We start from the raw sequence: 19,238 nt of genomic DNA, 5'->3' as shown, positions 1-19,238 counted from the left end.
GATGCATTCAGTCACCTTGCAGTGGTGGGATCAGGAATGTACCTGTGTGTTAGTGCCACAAAACAGAGAATCTCCTGGCATGTGCTGCATCAGTAGCTTTATAGGTCAATAAAATGCTTTTAGAACAACATGAGACTCCTCATAATTAAATCTTGAAAATTTTGTGAAGTTCTTTCTTAGTATAATCTCCACAACTGAAACTGTAACTTTTTGCAGAGTGTTTGTGTGTCCCCTTTCTCTGGGAAGCTCTGTTATGGAAGAAAAAGGTAATTTCCGAAAGAAAGTTAGGACAGCATTTTCATTTTCAGGGTTTGTTTTAATGCCCGTTTTGTTCTTGCCCCAAAGAACAAGCTTCTCTCACAGCATGCTGCTCAGTGGTGTTGGGCAATTCACTGATAGGTGATTTCTTTTTGCAATTATTATTTTTTTTTCTGAAAACAAACCCAACAGTGAGTGCCACTCATTCTCACTGGTTTGAGGGGGGGTTTGGGTGAAGTGCAGGGAGGTTCGACATCTCTTAGGGGTTCTACGCATGTTTAGAGCAGGTTCAAGGAATGCTTGTATGTTTTACGAGGTCTCTCTCTGAGAGTTTCGCCCTGAGATCAAAGTTTTTATATTGACATTCTCAAGGAAATCAATATGACTAATTAGAAGAAAAAAAAATAGAGGAGTACGCCACAGAGAATGACTGCTATCAACCTGTGCCTAGACAACAGGTTAAGTGTGACCAGAAGGAAGGTGAACAACAGGAATACTTGGCTAGATTACATAATACATGTCTGTTCTTGTATCAGGAAGTGCTCCTAATGTCATGCAGAAGAGCTAATGCTAGAGCTAGTGCTCCTAATGTCATGCAGAACTGAAGAAATTCATTACAGAAGGTACATGTGTGGGAGATGTTGGCTACTTCAGTCAGTAGTGATGTGGTCTGACACAACTGCTGAGATGCTGATAAGGCTTGGTAGATGCTGAATAATTCTTTCTATTGAAGCACTGTTTTGAAAATCTACTTGACCAGTCTGCTACAGCAAACTGCTTTTGCTGTACCACTGCATTTATGTAGCTGATGATCCCTTTTCCTCTAAGAGTTCAGAAGATGAGATACTTATGGAGAAATTGACCTACACTGGAGTAGTTCAAAGGACAGAGCCATCTGTGCCTTCCCTAACATCACTGACTGTGCTATCTCTGCCATACTAGACCTTTTATCTTATAGTCTTTCCTTAGAGAAGAGGAAAGAAAGTGAACACACAGGTCCTGAACTCTCTCGACTTACACTTGTGCTGACTCTGTGCTTTTTCTTCCTTCTTACACTTCCCCCAACATAAGTGTTACTATAGGGCAGCGATGAAGAATGTGAAGTGAAAGAACTCTGAACATCTGATTTTAAGTTTTAACTTTTTCATTGTTCTTTTTTCAAATGATTAGCCATCAATATGTGAAGGGGGGCTTCCAAGGATGCTGGAGAGGTGCTCTTCATCAGGGACTGTAGTGATAGGACAAGGAATAATGGGTTTAAACTTAAACAGGGGAAGTTTAGGTTAGATATAAGGAAGAAGTTCTTTACTGTGAGAATGATGAGGCACTGGAACAGGTTGTCCAAAGAAGTGATAAATGATCCATTCCTGGCATTGCTCAAGTCCAGGTTGGACAGAGCCTTGGGTGGCATGGTTTAGTGTGAGGTGTCCCTGCCCATGGCAGGGGGGTTGGAACTAGGTGATCTTAAGGTCTTTTCCAATCCTAACTGTTCTGTGATTCTGTAAATTCAGATAAGAATGCGTATTTGTACAGCATAGCTACGTGACCTTGGGTTAGTCCTACAAATAATGAAATCGGGGTGGAAGACCACCACTGCTGTCCAACAAAGACTCTGATGTATTCCTTTGGCTGTCCTCATTCCTCTAAGAACATCAGGCTGCGTTATGAGTCCTTTGATTCTTATCTGTCTAATGTTACTGACAGTTATGTTGGCCTACTCAGAAACAGGGGTCTAAACTGTAACTGTAATTCTTAGGTTTTCAGTCCTGTGTTTGAAAACACAGTTCTTGCATCCACAATCTCCATCCCCCCCATTATTTCTGAGCTCAGGCAGGGGTATGAAAAAATAATCCTTGTGGTTAGGGTGGCTTTAGCTGCAGTAGAGGTGTGCAATGATAAATGATGCTTTGAGAAGGCAGAAACACTAGACTAATGCTGGAACAACATGGTGAAACATAGGAGAGTTCATGCAGAGCTGTGTAGTGGGTATCTGTAGGAAAGTGGGGGAAGAAATATACCAGCTGGTATATACCAGGTATTTATTTACCTCTGATAGATTTACATGATCTTATAGACTTGCAAGTAATACAGCAGTGTCCATGTCACTATAGGAGGTGGCCCAATGGAGAGTGGAAGCAGTTGTGTTGTGGTAGTTGATGTAGGAATAAGGAAAATCTGGAGGGGGAAAATAATGCAAACAAGAAACCAAACCAAAATCATGTTCATTATTCTGTAGGTGACTGTTTCGTGCTGAGGCATTAAAGGAAGAAACAAAGGTACTTGTTTTGTGGACGGGAGAGATTACAAATCTAACAAGGGAAAATGCCCAGTGAAATAGAAGTGATCCAGTGCTACACTGGGCTTTGAAAACAGCTGTGCTCTACTGTCTGAAAAGCTAGAGTTGAAAGGTTAATGGTGGCTCAATTAAAAGTGTGACATGATTATCAGCCTTTTCTTGGAATAGTACGCTAATATACAGGTAACATAAGACTAGCACTTAGGTATTACAGAGCACTCAATTTGCTTTCTTTGACTAAGGCTGCTCTCCAGGCTTTGGACACTTTTCTCTTTTGTTCCCAGTGTATCTTGTAAGTGCCATTGCTTAGTGATCCTTGAGCCATGGAGACAGACAGATTAACAGTTCTGAAATAAAGCATGACTGACTTAATTTTATGTAATGTAAATAGCAGAACCAATCTGCTTTATCCCATTTTATTAGCATTCAGTATAATTCTGAGCCATTACTTACTGGCAGTTGAGATCACTGCTCAAGTTCATGTTTGTGAAACAAAACAGACTTTGAGGGTCAAGAGAATACAACACTTTTATATCTAGCAGTGATATCATGCATTCCTTGTCTTCCTTACTGAATCATTCTGGAAGTTAATGCCAGCCTACTGCTAAGGCTGTCTTGTAGGTGTGGCATGTATTCCTAACTCCTAATTCTTGTTTCAGAAGTTTAGTTTCAGAATTTGTTTTTTTAGGGGGAGGAGTCAGAACTTGCCAACTGCAATTGTGTTAATGAAGCTTTTTAACAAAAAAACCCTCCAAAAACCAGACAAACAAACAAACAAAGCACTTTATTACTACACCTCTGTAAGTAAAGACAACTAGAAAGAGAAAATGGAAGTTGTGAGTGCTAAGAAACTACTGAAATTTCATTCTAAAAAATAAGAATTCATACTTTACAAGGGTCTGGTGGTTCAGAATGAAGTCAGCAAATATTAAACTGAAAATAAATCAAGGTACTTATTTCTTGTTATGGGTTTTAGAAACAGTTGAGTGGTGAATGGATTTTCCATCATGTGAAAACTTTTGAAATGGAAGCCAGTTGTCTCTTTAAAAAGATACTGTGATTCAGCTATAGTTCACCCAGTACTGGAATTACTGGGTGAAATGCTGTCAAGATTAAAACCAGACCATGTATGTGCAAGATTAGAAACAGCCATTTAAATAGTGCCAGCTAGACTACACAACAAAGTGATCTTATCACTGCAGCCTTTGCTTGCTTTCCTCCTAAAGTTAATTCCATTTGAATAAACTGGGAACTCCTTAAGGGAAGGACTTTTGCTGTGGTTATGTAGCCTGTACTATCCTGTAGTATTTTAACTATAATGCTTGGGAGCTGTTTGAGTACTGCAGGTGATACATAGTCATCAGCAACATTTCTTATGTGGATGAAGATTTAGAATGTGATGACGCTGGAAGATCTCCAGTTCTTTAACTTCTCATTTTCATCATTATGCATTTGTTTCTGTTCTGCTTGTAATATCCATGTGTAAAATATATGTTCTTGTGGTTCATGATCACACTGAATTAGGTTTCTGTACCAAGTTGCACTACTAACTTTTACCATGAATTAGAATGTTTTCCTGCCATAGTTTCCCCAGCTTTGAAAAGGGGATTGTCATTCTCATTTGCTTCGGAAGGGTAATATTAATGCCAGTGACTAGTTATCTAATTGCTTCTCATGTACTGGAAGAAGAAAAGGACTAAATTTTCAAGGTATTAATCTCTGAATTCTCCTGAAGAAATACGCTTATATGTTTGTTAAAGACAAATTCTGAGCACCTTGCTCAGATTAAATTAATAATTATTAATAAATTTAGATGTCGGTTAAAGAAATTAGAAATACCTTCTCCCAGAAGCATATAAGGTAATATAGCCTGGAAAACTCTGTACTTTAAGGAAAAGACAATGTTACTTTAAGGAAAGACAAATTGTGGAAAAGAGCAAGCCAGCTGTTAATCTGAGTGGCAAAAAAAGTCCGTTGTCTGGATCTTGTCTGTGAATTTTGAGCAGTATAGGTCTGATTTCACCACGAATGTTCTTAATAACCTTCCTCTTGAACTTTGGCTCTAAGGCCTTGAAGTGATGTGTTTTAGACAGTGTGTCCCTTACGCAGTTTTCAGCAAGAACAGACAAAACCCTGGTAGTTCCTGTGAAATTAGCTGTGAAAGGCTTTCCTGCAGAAACACTTTAAGCTTACGTGACTGAACAAGCTAAAGTGACAGTGATATATCAGGAAAATAAACAGTGTCCTTAAGTGCATGCAAACTTCTAGTACATAGAAACACCATTTTTGTTGTTTGCTTGGGGCATCCCTTACAGTTGTTGATAAATATCAGCATTAGGTTGATATATGTCTCCATTGTTCCTGGGTTTAGGAAGTAAGGAATTCTTTATTTGTTAGACTATTGAGCTGACTTCTGACTTCAATGAGAGGAAAGGGAAGGGTGCCTCGCTACTACACCTGTTGCCTGCATGGTGGGTTCATAGTGACTTCCTTTGTGGTCAGGGTATCCTTTCCCCATAGAAGCAGATAGATATTGTGAATGCAGAAGCGACCTTCACAGTTTGATCATTGCCACAGGTATGAAAGGTGTTTGCAACACTGACTAGCTTTGTTAATCTCATTTGGGTACTTGGCAAAAAAATGAAAATAAGAATAAGAAATAAAAAGAAGAGAGAAACAGTAGAACTTGGCATTTGTGAAGGTTTTTACAGTTAGAAGTCATTCCTGTAAAGAGCAGAAACTCTGAAATGTTTGACTGAAAGTGGTAACTCTATTAATGATCTGATCTCCGAAGAGCAAGAATCAAACTTAATATATCAAACTGTTTTTGTTTTCCGACATCTGTCTAAAATACTTTAACACTATAGGCTTTCCCATGTAACATGGGAAACCAACAAAACCTGCTGTTAGTCTGTGATACTTTCAAGTGACATCCTGCTTTGAGGGTTTTGTCATAATTTGGAATTCTTGTGAAGGATGTGGGGGTTTTATCTGGTTGGTTTTATTTCTTTTTTTTCCTGTAGGAGGAAGAATGTGACCAATAAGTTGCCTCAGGAATTAATTATTGAATTGTATGCCCAAATTATCTTGTGAATGATTATTTAGGGATAGAAATGCTATGATGCATTTTAAGGGGGGGGGAAAAGAGTTGTTTTTCACGTGAAACTTGTCCATATAAAGACACATAGCACTGAAATAGCTAAATTGCTCTTAATTTATACCTCCTATGGCTTTATTCCAGATTTCTTTGTAGACATGTGCTTAGAAGAGCACAGATAACTTGAAATATAAACTATAATAAAGTTTTGAGCCATATATAATATGTAGTGGAAGAAATTTTCATACATGTTTGACTTCTATGCATAAGTGTTGTTATTGCAGTTGTTTTCAACCTGATCATTTTTTCAAGGTAAACACTTAAATAAGACATCAGTACTTAAATTTACAAGTGGCAGAGAGGTAAACCCCCTGAACACAGTCGATGTTGAGTGAAACTTAAAAAAAAATGCTCACAAGCAGCATCCTTTCTGCCTGCTCATAACAACATAGTGTAATAATCCTGTGCAGAAAAGAATTGCAGACAGATGTCTATAATGGGTCTTGTGTACATTTGCAAATTATTGATCGATGGGAACATCATTTGTTCAATATGCTGTGTTCACTGACCTGGGAGCACAAACGTGCTCTTGTTCTGTACAGACTGTTGTGGGGAAAGGGTGTGCAATACATGGTTGCTGTTGGTACCACACTGTGAATTTGAAAGCTGGTGTGTCTGCCTTTTGTGGAGAACTGGGAACTACAGAACTTGTGAATGATTGTAGTGTTTAGTGGTTTATGTTGTGTGTAGGTTGGATGTATATCTCTAAGTTTTTCATAGACCAAGTGCTGTATGCTAGAAGGAAGTGTTTAATGTTGGATCTGTTTGTCAAATCTCAGTGCAGTAATGGCATAAGCTTTTTTTGTGAAGTCAGTGTTCTTAATTGCTCTTTCTAAAATAGTGTAAAATATCCATTGCATCTTCTGATTCTTGTGGAAAATAGACTATTTGATGGACTGTACTAAACAGTTCATTACTAGCATAATTTTGCTTATGGTAAGAGTTTGGGGCTGGCTTCCTAAGGAAAGTGCATACGGTTGACTGACAGTGCAGTTGTGGTTCCTCTTATTGTCTCTCCTTCTTCCTGTTTGAATAATTTCTGAACTCATTTGTCAATGTGAAAGGAATTTGTCAAAGTTCAAAAAATTGCTGAGATACCTAAAATTCCTACAAATATGAGTCAGTAGTTAGTGAGAAATTATTGCTTTTTCTTTTTTGTTAGCTTTCTGATCAGGTGGTTTCTGCATAGTTTTTACTTTGTGCCGCCATGTGTTCTCTTTTTGGAGGTGTCAGGAGGAACAAGAAAGTCAGAGGAGTTACTGTTACTGTAACCAGTAGAGATTAGGGTACAAGGAAAGCAGATCTAAAACAGCTTGTTACTATTTCAGAATAATGTTGTGAAGTGGTATGTCTGTGCTTGTATTTGCATTATCATAATTTGCAAGTATATGGTAATTTATAATAAAATTACTATGCCAGATGCTTTTTTTGCATAAATAATACCTGGTCTCCATTCCCAGAGATCTTCAAGCCTAAACCCAGAATCATAGAACAGCCTGGGGAAGAATAGACCTCGAAAGACCATCTGGTCTGACCTTTCATGGGAGCAGGAGCCTAGATGAGATTATCTAGCACCCTGTCCAACCACATATTGAAAACCTCCAGTGACAGGGACTCTGTCACATCCTTGAGGAGGTTGTTCCAATGATTGATCTCACAGTAAAAAATTTTTTTCTTGTATCGAGAAGCAACCTTTCATAGTACAACTTGCACCCATTGCCCTCTGTCTTGAGAGCCTCTGTCCTGTTTGTAACCACTCTTTAAGTACCGGAACACTCTAATGAGGTACCCCTTGAGCCTCCTCCAGGGACAAAAGACCTAACTCCTTCAGGCTTCCTCACAGGGCAGATTGTCCAGCTCTTTGATACTTAAGCGAAAACCTAAGAAGTCAATATTGGAATGCTTTGAAATTCTTGATGTCTTTTAACCTTCATTTTCCTATATAACAAACCTTGAGCTGTTGGAATCAACTGTACACAGTTGCGAAGTTTGATTCCTGCAGAGTTAAGGCTTATGCTGTCACCTTGGCATGTAAAATGAAACCTCTGGTTGTGGAAGTTGGGTGTGATATTGGCAATAAACAGCAAACTTAAATTGCTCTCTTCCTGGAGTATGCTGAACTTTCTCTGTTTGCTTTCTACTGGGTGTCTGTCTGCAATTTATTTAATTTTCTTCTTCAGTCTCTGAAGTTTAAACATAGCCTTCTTCTCCTTTTCTCCATTTTACCTACCACTATTTAATCTGTTTTCTGTTTCTTCCCTGCCTCCCACCCCTCCACCCCCTCCCTTCTTTCTCTCCAGAAGCCCTTGGAATGGTTTTATGCTTTCTTTGGCATCCAGCACAGGGCTAGTCTTGAGAATTCCCACTTCCTCACCCCTTTCTGATGTATTCAAGCTAAAGGAGGAATAAACTACCAATTTATTTGGAATAGTAGTAATCTGTGGAGGCGTATCTTCCCTTAAGTGGCTGAACACTTTTAATCTTCTTGTTCACTCTTCTATCCTAGTATTTACAATACTTAAGTTTTCTGAGCTTGAAAAAAAAAAACCCAAACAAACCCAAAACAAGCACCACTCATCCCTTCCCCAACCCGCCTTCTAGTTCTCCTTTTCAAGTGTCTTGTCCTGTGGCTGCCCTGGATGCTTTTCCTGTACTTCTGAAAACTCTGGGAAATTGAAGTAGGAAGAGAATCTGTGGTTTGCCAGTCTCTCTCCTATTACCTTTTTAACACTCAAGTGTAAAAACTGCCTGTGCTGTAAGATTCCATGGTACACGTTTGGAAGTTCAGAAAACTCTCTTCCATTTTCTTTTTTTTTTTTTTCTCCTTCTGTAGGATTTGCTTGCAGGTTTAAGAAATAGAAATGTAATAGAGCCATTGCCTTTAACAGAGTACAGTAAGAAAACATAAGCTGAGATTAAAGTGCTGGTGATTTAGGACTGGAGAAGTGCTTTTGGAAGAGCCATAATACTGAAATAGCTTATTCTGAAAACACTGTATCAGTTTGCATGTGGTTTTAAACTTTTGAGATAATGCTTGCTGAGCATGGAATTAGCATCGGCTGTGTTACCTGGCATTTGGGAGAAGGTTTCTGAGTCATGTACCACACTTGGCTGCTCTGCCAAGTTATGAGAAAAAAAAATAATCTTTTTTCTCATAGTTTCCTCAATTACAACTGATGGGGAGACTGACTTATAAAAGTGCTGTGGGTTTTTCTGCAGTGACATCTGTGGAGTGTATATATAGTAGGTTCCTAAGTTGGAAGCCAAAAGAGTATGTGGGAAGTGTGAAAGAGGGTTGGGGAGGGGAGTGAACAAGAAATTCAGACAAAAGGAAATTGTTCATGCACGTTAGTGCCTTTTCTTAGTGATATTGATAAATTTCTGCTGCTGCTCAAGCGGTCTAAATTATTCTGTTTCCTTTTGCTTTTTTTCCTGTTGCCTGGAAAACACGAGTGGAATCTAGTAGGACAAGAAGCTGCTTTTGTATTGTTTTGTGGCTCCATTGCTAGCTATTGTCCTCTTGGCTCAGGCAGTTCATGTCAGTCTTTGTGTGGAGTAAGAAAAATGTTTTTCCTTTTTTCTTTAAAGATTAAATTTCTAGACTGTGTAGATTGCTTTCATTTGAAAAGCAAGCAGTGTTAAGAATATCTCCCACCAACCAATGCATTTTTGCTTGCCATGTCACCTTTAGCACTTTGTTCATTGGGACGTACTTATTAAATTTGTGGGCTAGTTTGGAGTAAAGCAGTCTTGAAATCTAGTTTCAGTTTTTAATGTACTTTATTTAAAACAAAGGAAATCCAAGCAAGATGGTGCATTTCGTGAATTTTTCTGTCAGGAATAAAAACCAGATCGCTGACAATGTTGTATGTTTTCAACAGTTGGAAATAGAGCCAATTTTGCTCTTAAGTACAAGCAGAGCTCTAACATGCCGTAAAGTAACGTAGCCTTGAGCAGTGTCGCTGAGATCTTGTCTGTTGTGGCTGACTTAACTCTCTTCTTTACTATACCACTGATAATTTGTAAGAGAAGATTGTTGAGGGCATTCTTGGAACAGAACTGAAATGTAGCTGTTTGCTAGTATGAAAACTCACTCATGGATGCATAGCGTGGTACAAAAAAATAAACAGTTCTCTTGTAACAGTTCTTGCTGATAGCATTTAAATGCTTCTACTTCTTCATTGCCTTTATTTTTGCTGTATTAATTAATTTATTTTACAGAAAATATATTGAAAATAGAGGATACTGTAATTGATTACCTGTTTTGTTTTTTTCTTCTTCAGGCATCTCTTAACAAGATAAAACTTACAGAACCATGGCTCAGTTTCCAACACCTTTTGGGGGTAAGTTGTTTATAGTGTATTCTGAACTATTCTGATATACAAAAGCTCTGCATAAGTCTGCTGCTTTCTGAATATGTTCTCTATGTTCCTGTTTGTGGGGTGTCCTTCTGAGATGCTAGTTTATCTGATTTGCGATGTTTATGCAGACCAGTTAGAGAAAACACAATTTTGTAGAGACATCTCAGGAGAGTCAAAGAGAAAAGCTGTGCTGTATCCCTTTTTGTATGTTGATCCATTACAGTCCTACAGTTTGTAACTGTAGGGCAGATAGGTCCAGGTCACTCAGCCACTGGCAGTAGGGCATAGCCTCATTCTGTACTAGTTATGGCTAAGAAGTGGACATGCTTTTTCCTTTGAGGTTTCCTGAACTTTTTAGTTACTAAAAAGTACTGTGGATGTCTGTGGATACGATCACTTCAAATTTCTTTTCCTTATTGTCCCTAAACCCATGTTTAGATTACAGCAAAGGTGCTGTGGTTTTTTTAGCTCTTCATTTAGAGCAGGGGAAAGTAGAGCATCTCAAACCAGTGTTCTGAAAAATCCAGGAAGGGCCTAGGTATAGTGCATCAGGCTGCTCTACAAAGAGGAAGCTGAAATAAGCATGGGGCTAATGTAGTTTCTGGAGTAGCTTTAATTTGTAGTGAAGTGTGGGGGGAGTTTTTTATGATATTCATACTTGAACCAAGTCTACCAAGTAGCATCATACTTCCTCTTAGAAGAATGACAGCAAAAGTCTAAGAATGTTGTCAGAGGAAACAAATGGTGTAAAAAAAAATCTGGGTTTTATGGGGAAATTTATAATCCTTTAGAGAATGCAACATTTTTTGTTACCTGTAGTCACCAAACAAGATGGAGAGGAGAAGATTCATGCAGTCTCCATCTTGGAAGAGCCCTCACTCCAAATTTGCAATATCTGGTGTCCCTCTCCTTGTGAATACCAGTAATGATGTTTTTTGGTTTTAATTCACTTCCTTTCTTTTCAAAGAATCTTTCAAGTCAGTTTGTGTATGGAAAGAGCACAGCATCCAATTTTTAAATTGGGTGACTCATTTATATTCCAGAACATGGCTACTTTTAAGGATGACTAATAAGATAAAAAGCGTGGTCGGATTTTTGTAATTGTTGGGAGAAATGTGCTATGCCTGACCTTCTGTTGATTTGTCCAGAAGAAAGTGCTTATTTCATATGAGAGTCCACTGCTTTGCTTTTGTAGATGAGGGGATTGCTAAGCCATGTAAAAGAAAAGATGGTTAGAGGCTTGCTGTTGCATGGACAATAGCTTGCTTATGAGTCAATTTTGTGGTTTGGTGACTGCCTTCTTTGTACCCAAATGTATTGAAAAGCCAAACAACCTCTGTATTGGCATCCAGGATCTGAAACCATGAACGATGGCCTAGTGTTGAGTAAGATCTTGCCACATGTCCTCCCATAGCTCTTATTGTTTCCTCAAATAACAAAAGATGGAAATAAGGCAATGCCAGAGATGCCAGCCATATTTTTTTGACTGAAAAGAAGCTACTAGGCTTGCTTAGTTTAACATTGGCTCCTTTGATACTTGTTTCCCACAGTAGATATCCGAAAGGAGATTTACTGTTTCAATACCAACTGAATTTCTATCTGGAAAAGTAAATATTGAGAATTGTGCATGTTTTCCAGTTATAGGAACTCCAGCAAACAAATCAACAAAATTTGTTAATAAAATAGTTAATAGAATACATTTTTAGTTACCTCATGCCATAAGAGTTTTTAGTTTTGTGTTTTACTGCCTTCTTTGCAGAAGGATGGGAATAGCTGGGTTTGGGGTATTTTATTGTTTGGCAGTAGAGAGTTGGTTGGGTTTTTGGGGTGTTTTTTGGCATTGGAGTCATACATACCTCAAATTGAGAGAGAGTGAGCCAGTAAATTATTGCAAATTTCATGTTGTTTTCTTTGTTTGGGTTTTTGTCTTTCTGCTTTATATTCAAGAAATTCTCCCTCTTTGTGCAAGCTGCCACATCCAGCCTTAGGATCTTGGGCAAGAGCAGTCATTTCCAATGCAGGGAGAGCTGTTTGTCTGCTAGTTGGCTTAGTCTGCATATTGGTCATAAAGTCTTGATCAGCACTATTCCTTTCCTCCTGTCAAGAGTTCATGAGAAGATGGGGGAGAAAATTGCTTACCTGAACTATTGTGCTTTAGGATGTTCATATCCAAAGAATTCCGATCCATCCCCACAGGGAGCACAGCCATGAAATCTGTTTACAGTGCTTCTGTGAGCTTAATCACTAACACTCGTGAAGTTTTGGACTAATCTTTGTACATCCTTTCATTGAATTAGATATTATTAGCCTGTCTGCTTCTAGAAATTCATAGGTTAACTGAAACTGAGATGATAATTTTTTACCAAGAATGTAGTTTTTCTTTTGTTAATGAAATCTACTATTTAAAGGAATATTTTTTCTTCCCCTTGTCGACTTCCTTTTCTCTCCAAAGTACGTTTTGCCACATGAAAGTAGATTTTAAATAGCAGTAATTCAGGAGACAGGGAATTCTAATGTTCTTCATAACTGCTGCATCTAGTTCTGCAATAATATTACTTATTATATTCTGCAGTAATATTACTTATTATATTATCTTACTATATTCTTGAAGTAGTTTGAAATACTTGCTGTAAATGTTTGTGGACCTTATTACCTGAAATTTAATCTCTGAGAATTTAGTGCTGAGACAGAGTGAATGCTGGGTCTCCTCTGTATTTTTCTGCAAGTCTACATTTTATCTTTTACTATTACTTCAATAAAACAGTGATTCAATTAACTGAATGCTTTCATATCACTACATTCATATGGTGTTGGAGTTACAGGAAGATACACTGGTGCAATGTACTTGTAGAGATGTTAAAGCCAGGATTTGTACTTGTTAGAAATTGTTGAGAGAAACCTGAAACACAATGTTAGAGAGTTCATTGGAGGCCTGGAGGTCTCCGGTGGAAATTGAAATATGTTTGCTCTGAGTACAAATAATCTGGAGGATAGAACTGAAAAGTCTGCAAGAGGAGAGAGAAGAGAGAAACTGCTGCAAAAACAGAGAAAGCATTGTGGAAGCATTGCACTGGGGAAGGGTAGTACATCTTAATGTAAACTAAATATTCACCTCCAGTTTATGAGTGTGATGTAAAGAATCTGGTCTGTGTAACATATTTTTACTCGGATTTCTTAGAATGAGTAGCACACTTTCTTGTGCTGTTGTTGCCCACGGGAAATGTTTACTAGATGGTTGAATCACACTTTTCCTAGATAAGGAGAATTCTTTTCTTACTATAGTACAAAACCATGTAGTACACAGCTGATTATTTGAGGTATCTCTTCAGTTAAAAGAACTTGCATTTCAGCTGTGTATGCTCTGAGAGGCAGATGATCTCCCACCCCCTAAATATCTAGTGTTAGGAACTATCTGCATTATATCCTCTGGTGTGCTGATGTTGTCTTTTAATAGCCCATTTGTAAGTTTGGTTGCACTTTAAGTAGCATGGTTGTAACTTTAATTTTTGAATGAGCCAGGTAAATGAGTCAGTGCTCACTAGTCGTCTTCATTTGGTAACACATAGTTCTGATAAGTTCATATGTCCTAACTGGCTATTTAAGGATTCCTAGAGCTTTCAACTATAGACTTTGGATGAATGGCTTCTGTGTGTATGTTGTTTTCAGAGGTCCAGTATGATATAATTACACTCAGAAATACAAATAGTGTAGTTTTTAGATAATGTTTCTTAATTTTATTTCTCCATTTCTTTTGAGCTAGGCAACCTGGATATCTGGGCTATTACTGTGGAGGAGAGAGCAAAACATGATCAGCAGTTCCACAGTCTGAAACCAACATCTGGATTTATCACTGGTAATGAAATAGTTTTCACTTCTAATTTCATTTAATAAAGTCTTAACTAATGAGCCTAAATATGGAGAGAGTTGCCTGGGAGACATTTGGGCATACAAACTTATAAAATTGGGCAGATCTTACTTTTAAAATGAAAAATTGCATAAATGAAAATGTTGCCTAAATGAAAAATTTATATCCAATTTTTCCAGTGCTTTGCCACATCAACCCCATCTTTTCTGGTATTTTCTGGTGTTTTTCTGACACTTACCAGCTATATACCTGGTTTACACCACTTGATTTTTCTGTAAGTAGGATTAAAATGATTTATAATTATTTATAACTCTATAACTGATCTATAAAGCAGTTTTATTGTGTAAAGCCAGCTGATACTTATGAACTGTATAGTTGGAATTTAGCATGTGGAATCACCCTGATGCCTGGTGATATTTATAGTGCTTTTGATGTGCTCAGTGAATTAGCTCACTGTGCTGAGTCTGCCAAAGATGGAGTTAACTTCCCTCACAGCAGCCTGTATGGTGCTGTATTTTGGATGTTTTGGCTATAGCTGAAGAGTGCTTGCAAAGCCCCTGGGCTTTCACAGTTTCTTACTCTGCACTCAGGGAGTACGCTGGGGTTGGTCAAGGAACTGGGAAGGAGAAAGAGCAGGGACAGTTGATCTCAACTGACTGAAGGGTTATGCCATACCACCATACTCAGCAAAAACTGAGAAGGGGGGGCTGTTGTCTCCAAGGTAGCCATTGCTCAGAGGCTGAGCTTGGGGAAGGTGGTGAGTGAAATACCTTTGCATCATAGAATCATAGAAAGTTAGGGTTGGAAAGGACCTTAAGATCATCTAGTTCCAACCCCCCTGCCATGGGCAGGGACACCTCACACTAAACCGTATCACCCGAGGCTTCATCCAGCCTGGTCTTGAACACTGCCAGGGATGGAGCATTCACAACCTCCCTGGGCAACCAATTCCAGTACCTCACCACCCTAACAGTAAAGGATTTCTTCCTTATATCCAGTCTAAACCCCTGCTGTTTAAGTTTCAACCCGTTACCCCTTGTCCTATCACTACAGTCCCTAATGTCTTGGTTTGATTTTTACTCTTTCACTTATGAAACTGTCTTTATTGACGCCAACTAGTTTTCTGAATTTTCTAACTTCTGCTCTCCCTATTCTGTTACCCATCCTGCTGGGGGGAAGGAAGTGAGGGAGTGACTGGGTACTTAGTTTCTGCCTGGGGTCAACCCACCATGCTAACACACTAATAGGTTAAGAACTCTATAAATAAGGGTGTATCAATTTAACTGAAACCTATTTCAGAAACTGATTGTTTAAACAAGTGAAATCAGCATGAATGACCTCTTTAAAAATTCTAAATTACAAAATCAATTGAAGTTGTGGGAAGCAAAGCTGCAAGTAACGGAATTATACTTGTCGTGGTTTAAACCAAGTCCCCCAACTCCCGGAGAGTTAGGAAGGAGAATATAAAGAATGTAGCCCCCACGGGTTGAGATAAGAACGGTTTAATTGCTAAGGCACAACACAAATCACTACTGCCATTACTACTACAAATAATAATGATACAGCAAACAACAAGCGAAAAGAATACAACACCTCACCAGCCACCGACCCATAACTCACTCCACCCTGCCCGGCCGAGCACTGCGTGCGCCCTCCTCCATTTTCCTCCAGAGCTCCACCCCTCCAGCTCTGTCTCCCAGTTGCATCCTGGGCATCACGTGCGATGGTATGGAATACCTCATTGGCTAGCCTGGGTCAGGTGTCCTGTCTCTCCTTCCTCCCGGTCTCCCTTCCTCCCCCTCCCCAGCAGAGCACGTGCTCAGAAAAGGCCTTGAACAAAAACACCTCAAAACATGCTCGCTATCAAGCAACTGTTCCCAGCCCAGAAGTCAAAACACAGCACTGCACCAGCTACAAGAAGGAGAAAAATGACTGCTACTGCTCAACCCATGACATACTGATACTACTAAATTTTCATGGAACACCACTAATTTGTTTTGGTTTTAAAAGCAATAGGATGCCTACTTTTTGTTAGGGTTTTTTTTTTTTTGCATTTAATTTTCTTTAGAGCTATCTAAAATCTGTTGCTCAATTGAAGTGAAAGGTATAGAAGTGTTTTTCCTTTCTTACTGTCTGATCCATCCAGAAGATTTCCAGTGTGAAATTGGAATTAGATTCTTAGCAGCATCTCATCGGAGCCAAACATGCCTCCAAGTATACAGTTGGATTGTTTCTGCTAATGCTACATGACAGATATGGTACAAAATAATACTGGCTTTATTGACCTCCTTGGATATTTAGTGCTATTTCTGTTTTGATTATAAATTTCCTTTACAGACCACATTATTTCCAAATGCCTAATCCTTTTGTAATTGTTTTGCTATCCTCACCTTTAATTGATAGTTGGAAAATGACTTGGAAATACACCATTGCTTTCTTTAATAGTGGCTTATCAGGGTAAAGACCGCTTTATTTAGTTTGCGCTAGCTGACTGGCATTATACTTCCAAAGAAATCTAAGATGGAGTTTATATTGATACATACTTTCCTGGAATAAAAAATTCCCTGATTCTCACAAGGCATATGATTCCTGCAAACAGAACCATAAGTGCAGGTTGGGGACTGTGAACCATGAGCTTCTCATTTCCCTAAATGTTTATGCACAGTTGACTTCATGTGTTTCTGTTTCAGACTTTAACAGGACATACTTGCTGGAAATAATCTGGTAGGTTTGCAAGTGACAAAAGAAGTTTTAGTCTTACACTCTGTTATGTATGTCTAGCATTAAGTATTTATGGTTTTACTGTTGCTTCTGGTTTAGATATTTTTGACTCATTATTTCCTCTTTCTTCTTGCAGGTATTTTTAGCATATTCTAAAATGATGTCCTATTTATTTTATAGGTGATCAAGCTAGAAACTTTTTTTTTCAATCTGGGTTACCTCAACCGGTATTAGCACAGATATGGTGAGTATATGGGAGGGGATGGGACAGTTACAGTTATGTCATAGAATGAAGTTTACTGGTACAGACCAGGACAGTAACTGTATTTTGCAGCCTGGGGTTTAAAATCACCAATTTAGTTCAGTGTGCATTCCGAAGGTCTACAACGTAATGTTTTGTAGTATGTTTCAGCTGTGTTTTTTAGTTACTAGTTCACTTATTAGAAGCAGGTATCTTTCTGCAAATGGCATTTTTGAAGTTGGCAATTTGCAACTCTCTTTTCAAATTACTAAATGCTTTCAACTTTATTAAAACCATACTAATACAATCGCTAAGCACAGTAATTAGTATTAAAAATCTTCTACTGGGAGACCTTGTACAAACCTTGCAGAATTTGTTACAAAAATAAAGACTGGCATAGACTATTTCAATTGTAGTTGGAGGTACCGCTTGAAAGCTTGAAATTTTTACTATTCTTTGGTGAGTTTAGACAGATCAGAATCTCCATTGCTATATATTACACATCACGTACATTTCTATAATCTGCCAGTTTCTTTGTTCAGGATTGTAATTCTTTCTGCTCCAAATTATATGACCCTGCCAGACTTCAGCATGCTAACTTGCATGGATTATTCACAATTTATATCAATTATATTATTACTAAGACTTTGGTGCTAGACAGAGTGAAATAATGCTGGTCAAATTCTAGATTTGAAAAAGGCAGCAGAGGGATGGATAGCATTTGCCAAATTTGTTAACTTTTCCTCTGTTTTTAACTGTTTGAAAGAGTAGTGTGTTGCAGTTATAAAAACATTTTAATATAGTAAAGATTTCTGAAGGCAGAATGTTGCTCCGACTGGAGAGAGAAAATAATTCTTTTTTTGCAAGGAAAACGATTGCTTTGGAAACATACGGTTTATATTGCTGGATTTACATGGCTTTTAAATAAATAGCTTCTTTTCTTTTAAAATTATACAAATATCAAACCTGGTCTGGTTATTTTATTTGCCTTAGATGCAGTGAAAGTTCAAATGTCCCTTTGGAACTTCTCTTGCCTTTGAATTAAACAAGGAAAAAAGTTTTGTCTTAAACAAGGCATCCTTTCTTCAAAAAATGTTCTATAGGCATTAGCTTTAAATAGGTGTTAACAAAACTGAACGATTGTAAATTGTCTGATTAAAAATCTCTTCCTCTCTGAATTATTCAGTTTTTCAGCCTCTTGAGAGAGGGAGGGAATCATTCCGCTAGTTCCGTAGTTGTCATAGAGACAAGACCTGAACTTGCACATTTTTTTAAATAAAGCTGAACCAAAACTTATTCATGCTGCCTTTATAAATCATAGAAAAGCACGTAGATGTGCCTTTCACGCTGTCTCCCTTTTTCAGTTATCTTTGAAGTAAGAAAAGTAAATATTTGAGTAAAAATCTAGATCGCTTGTATATATTCCCAGTTGGAATTAGATAACCAAGTAGGAGAACAGTTGCATAGTGGTAGTAAGACCCCTTAAATATAAAAAAATAAAAAAATAGAAAATAAAAAAAGGAACCTCCTTCCTTTTATTCCCACAACTTAAATGATCTAACTCTTTTGATCTGTCAGTGAATGTTTGTTTGTAACCTACCACAGATTACTGCTGTCCCACAGAAACAGTAGGAGTCAGACTGTTTAGTGGCAAGAAGTCCTTTGCAGGCTGCAGAGGACATCACAATATGCTCAAGACTGCATAGAAAAATGTGAATCATTGTTGTCTTAGCTGCCAGGGGTAAGATCTCAAAGGGGCACACTTGCTTTGTGGGTTAATGGCAATACTCTGATGTTGCCTATCTATATCTCTATTAACATGGACATAGATCCATGAGTATTTTAACGGGGGGGGGGGGGGGGGAGTTCTGGAGTAAAGATGCCAAAATCTCCGAGACAGATGAGCTGCATAAGACTTCTTTTATGTCTGTATTTTTTATTTCTTGACTAGATGCATTTTTTTTTCTTTTTAAGATAGAATATAGTTACTAGTGGGAGAGAATAGGAGGTACAACGAAGGAAGGAAACTTGTTTATCTGAGTTAGAGCAACTTGTGAAACTCTTCAAATTAATTTGCTGATCCTAGAAATATGTAGGTGTGTCTTTGTTGTGTTTTAGAAATGTTTTCGGATTCTTCCTGAGTTATTGAGAACGCAGTTGCTAGTATTAATCTGCCTGCCACCTAAGAGCCTAGCATTTGTTTCATGAAGGATTACCTACAGCTGTATGTAGACAAGCTTATGTTAATACAAAGTTTCATCTGTTTTGTTGGCTATAAAAGTTCTTGTACAGAAATGCAACTGGGAAAGGAGCTGCAGGGGCGATTGGCCCAATGAGTG

The 19,238-nt window shown here is 38.1% G+C and overlaps 1 protein-coding gene across 2 annotated transcripts in view; it reads left to right on the top strand.

Moving 5' to 3' along the window:
* Nucleotides 1–19,238, top strand: part of ITSN1 (intersectin 1) — a 142,637-nt gene that overhangs the window by 21,306 nt on the left and 102,093 nt on the right. For both annotated transcript variants that reach the window (XM_031051209.2, XM_031051210.2), the window contains exons 2-4: nucleotides 9,995–10,054; nucleotides 13,833–13,925; nucleotides 16,839–16,902. In XM_031051209.2, coding sequence (XP_030907069.2) covers nucleotides 10,027–10,054; nucleotides 13,833–13,925; nucleotides 16,839–16,902 — 185 coding nt within the window. In that variant the 5' untranslated portion in view covers nucleotides 9,995–10,026. The remainder of the gene's footprint in view (nucleotides 1–9,994; nucleotides 10,055–13,832; nucleotides 13,926–16,838; nucleotides 16,903–19,238) is intronic.

This window comes from Melopsittacus undulatus, chromosome 2 (genome assembly GCF_012275295.1).
Source record: "Melopsittacus undulatus isolate bMelUnd1 chromosome 2, bMelUnd1.mat.Z, whole genome shotgun sequence".
NCBI lineage: Eukaryota > Metazoa > Chordata > Aves > Psittaciformes > Psittaculidae > Melopsittacus > Melopsittacus undulatus.
Note: the sequence above shows the minus strand (reverse complement) of the source record. Positions and strands in the feature narration are given on the sequence as shown.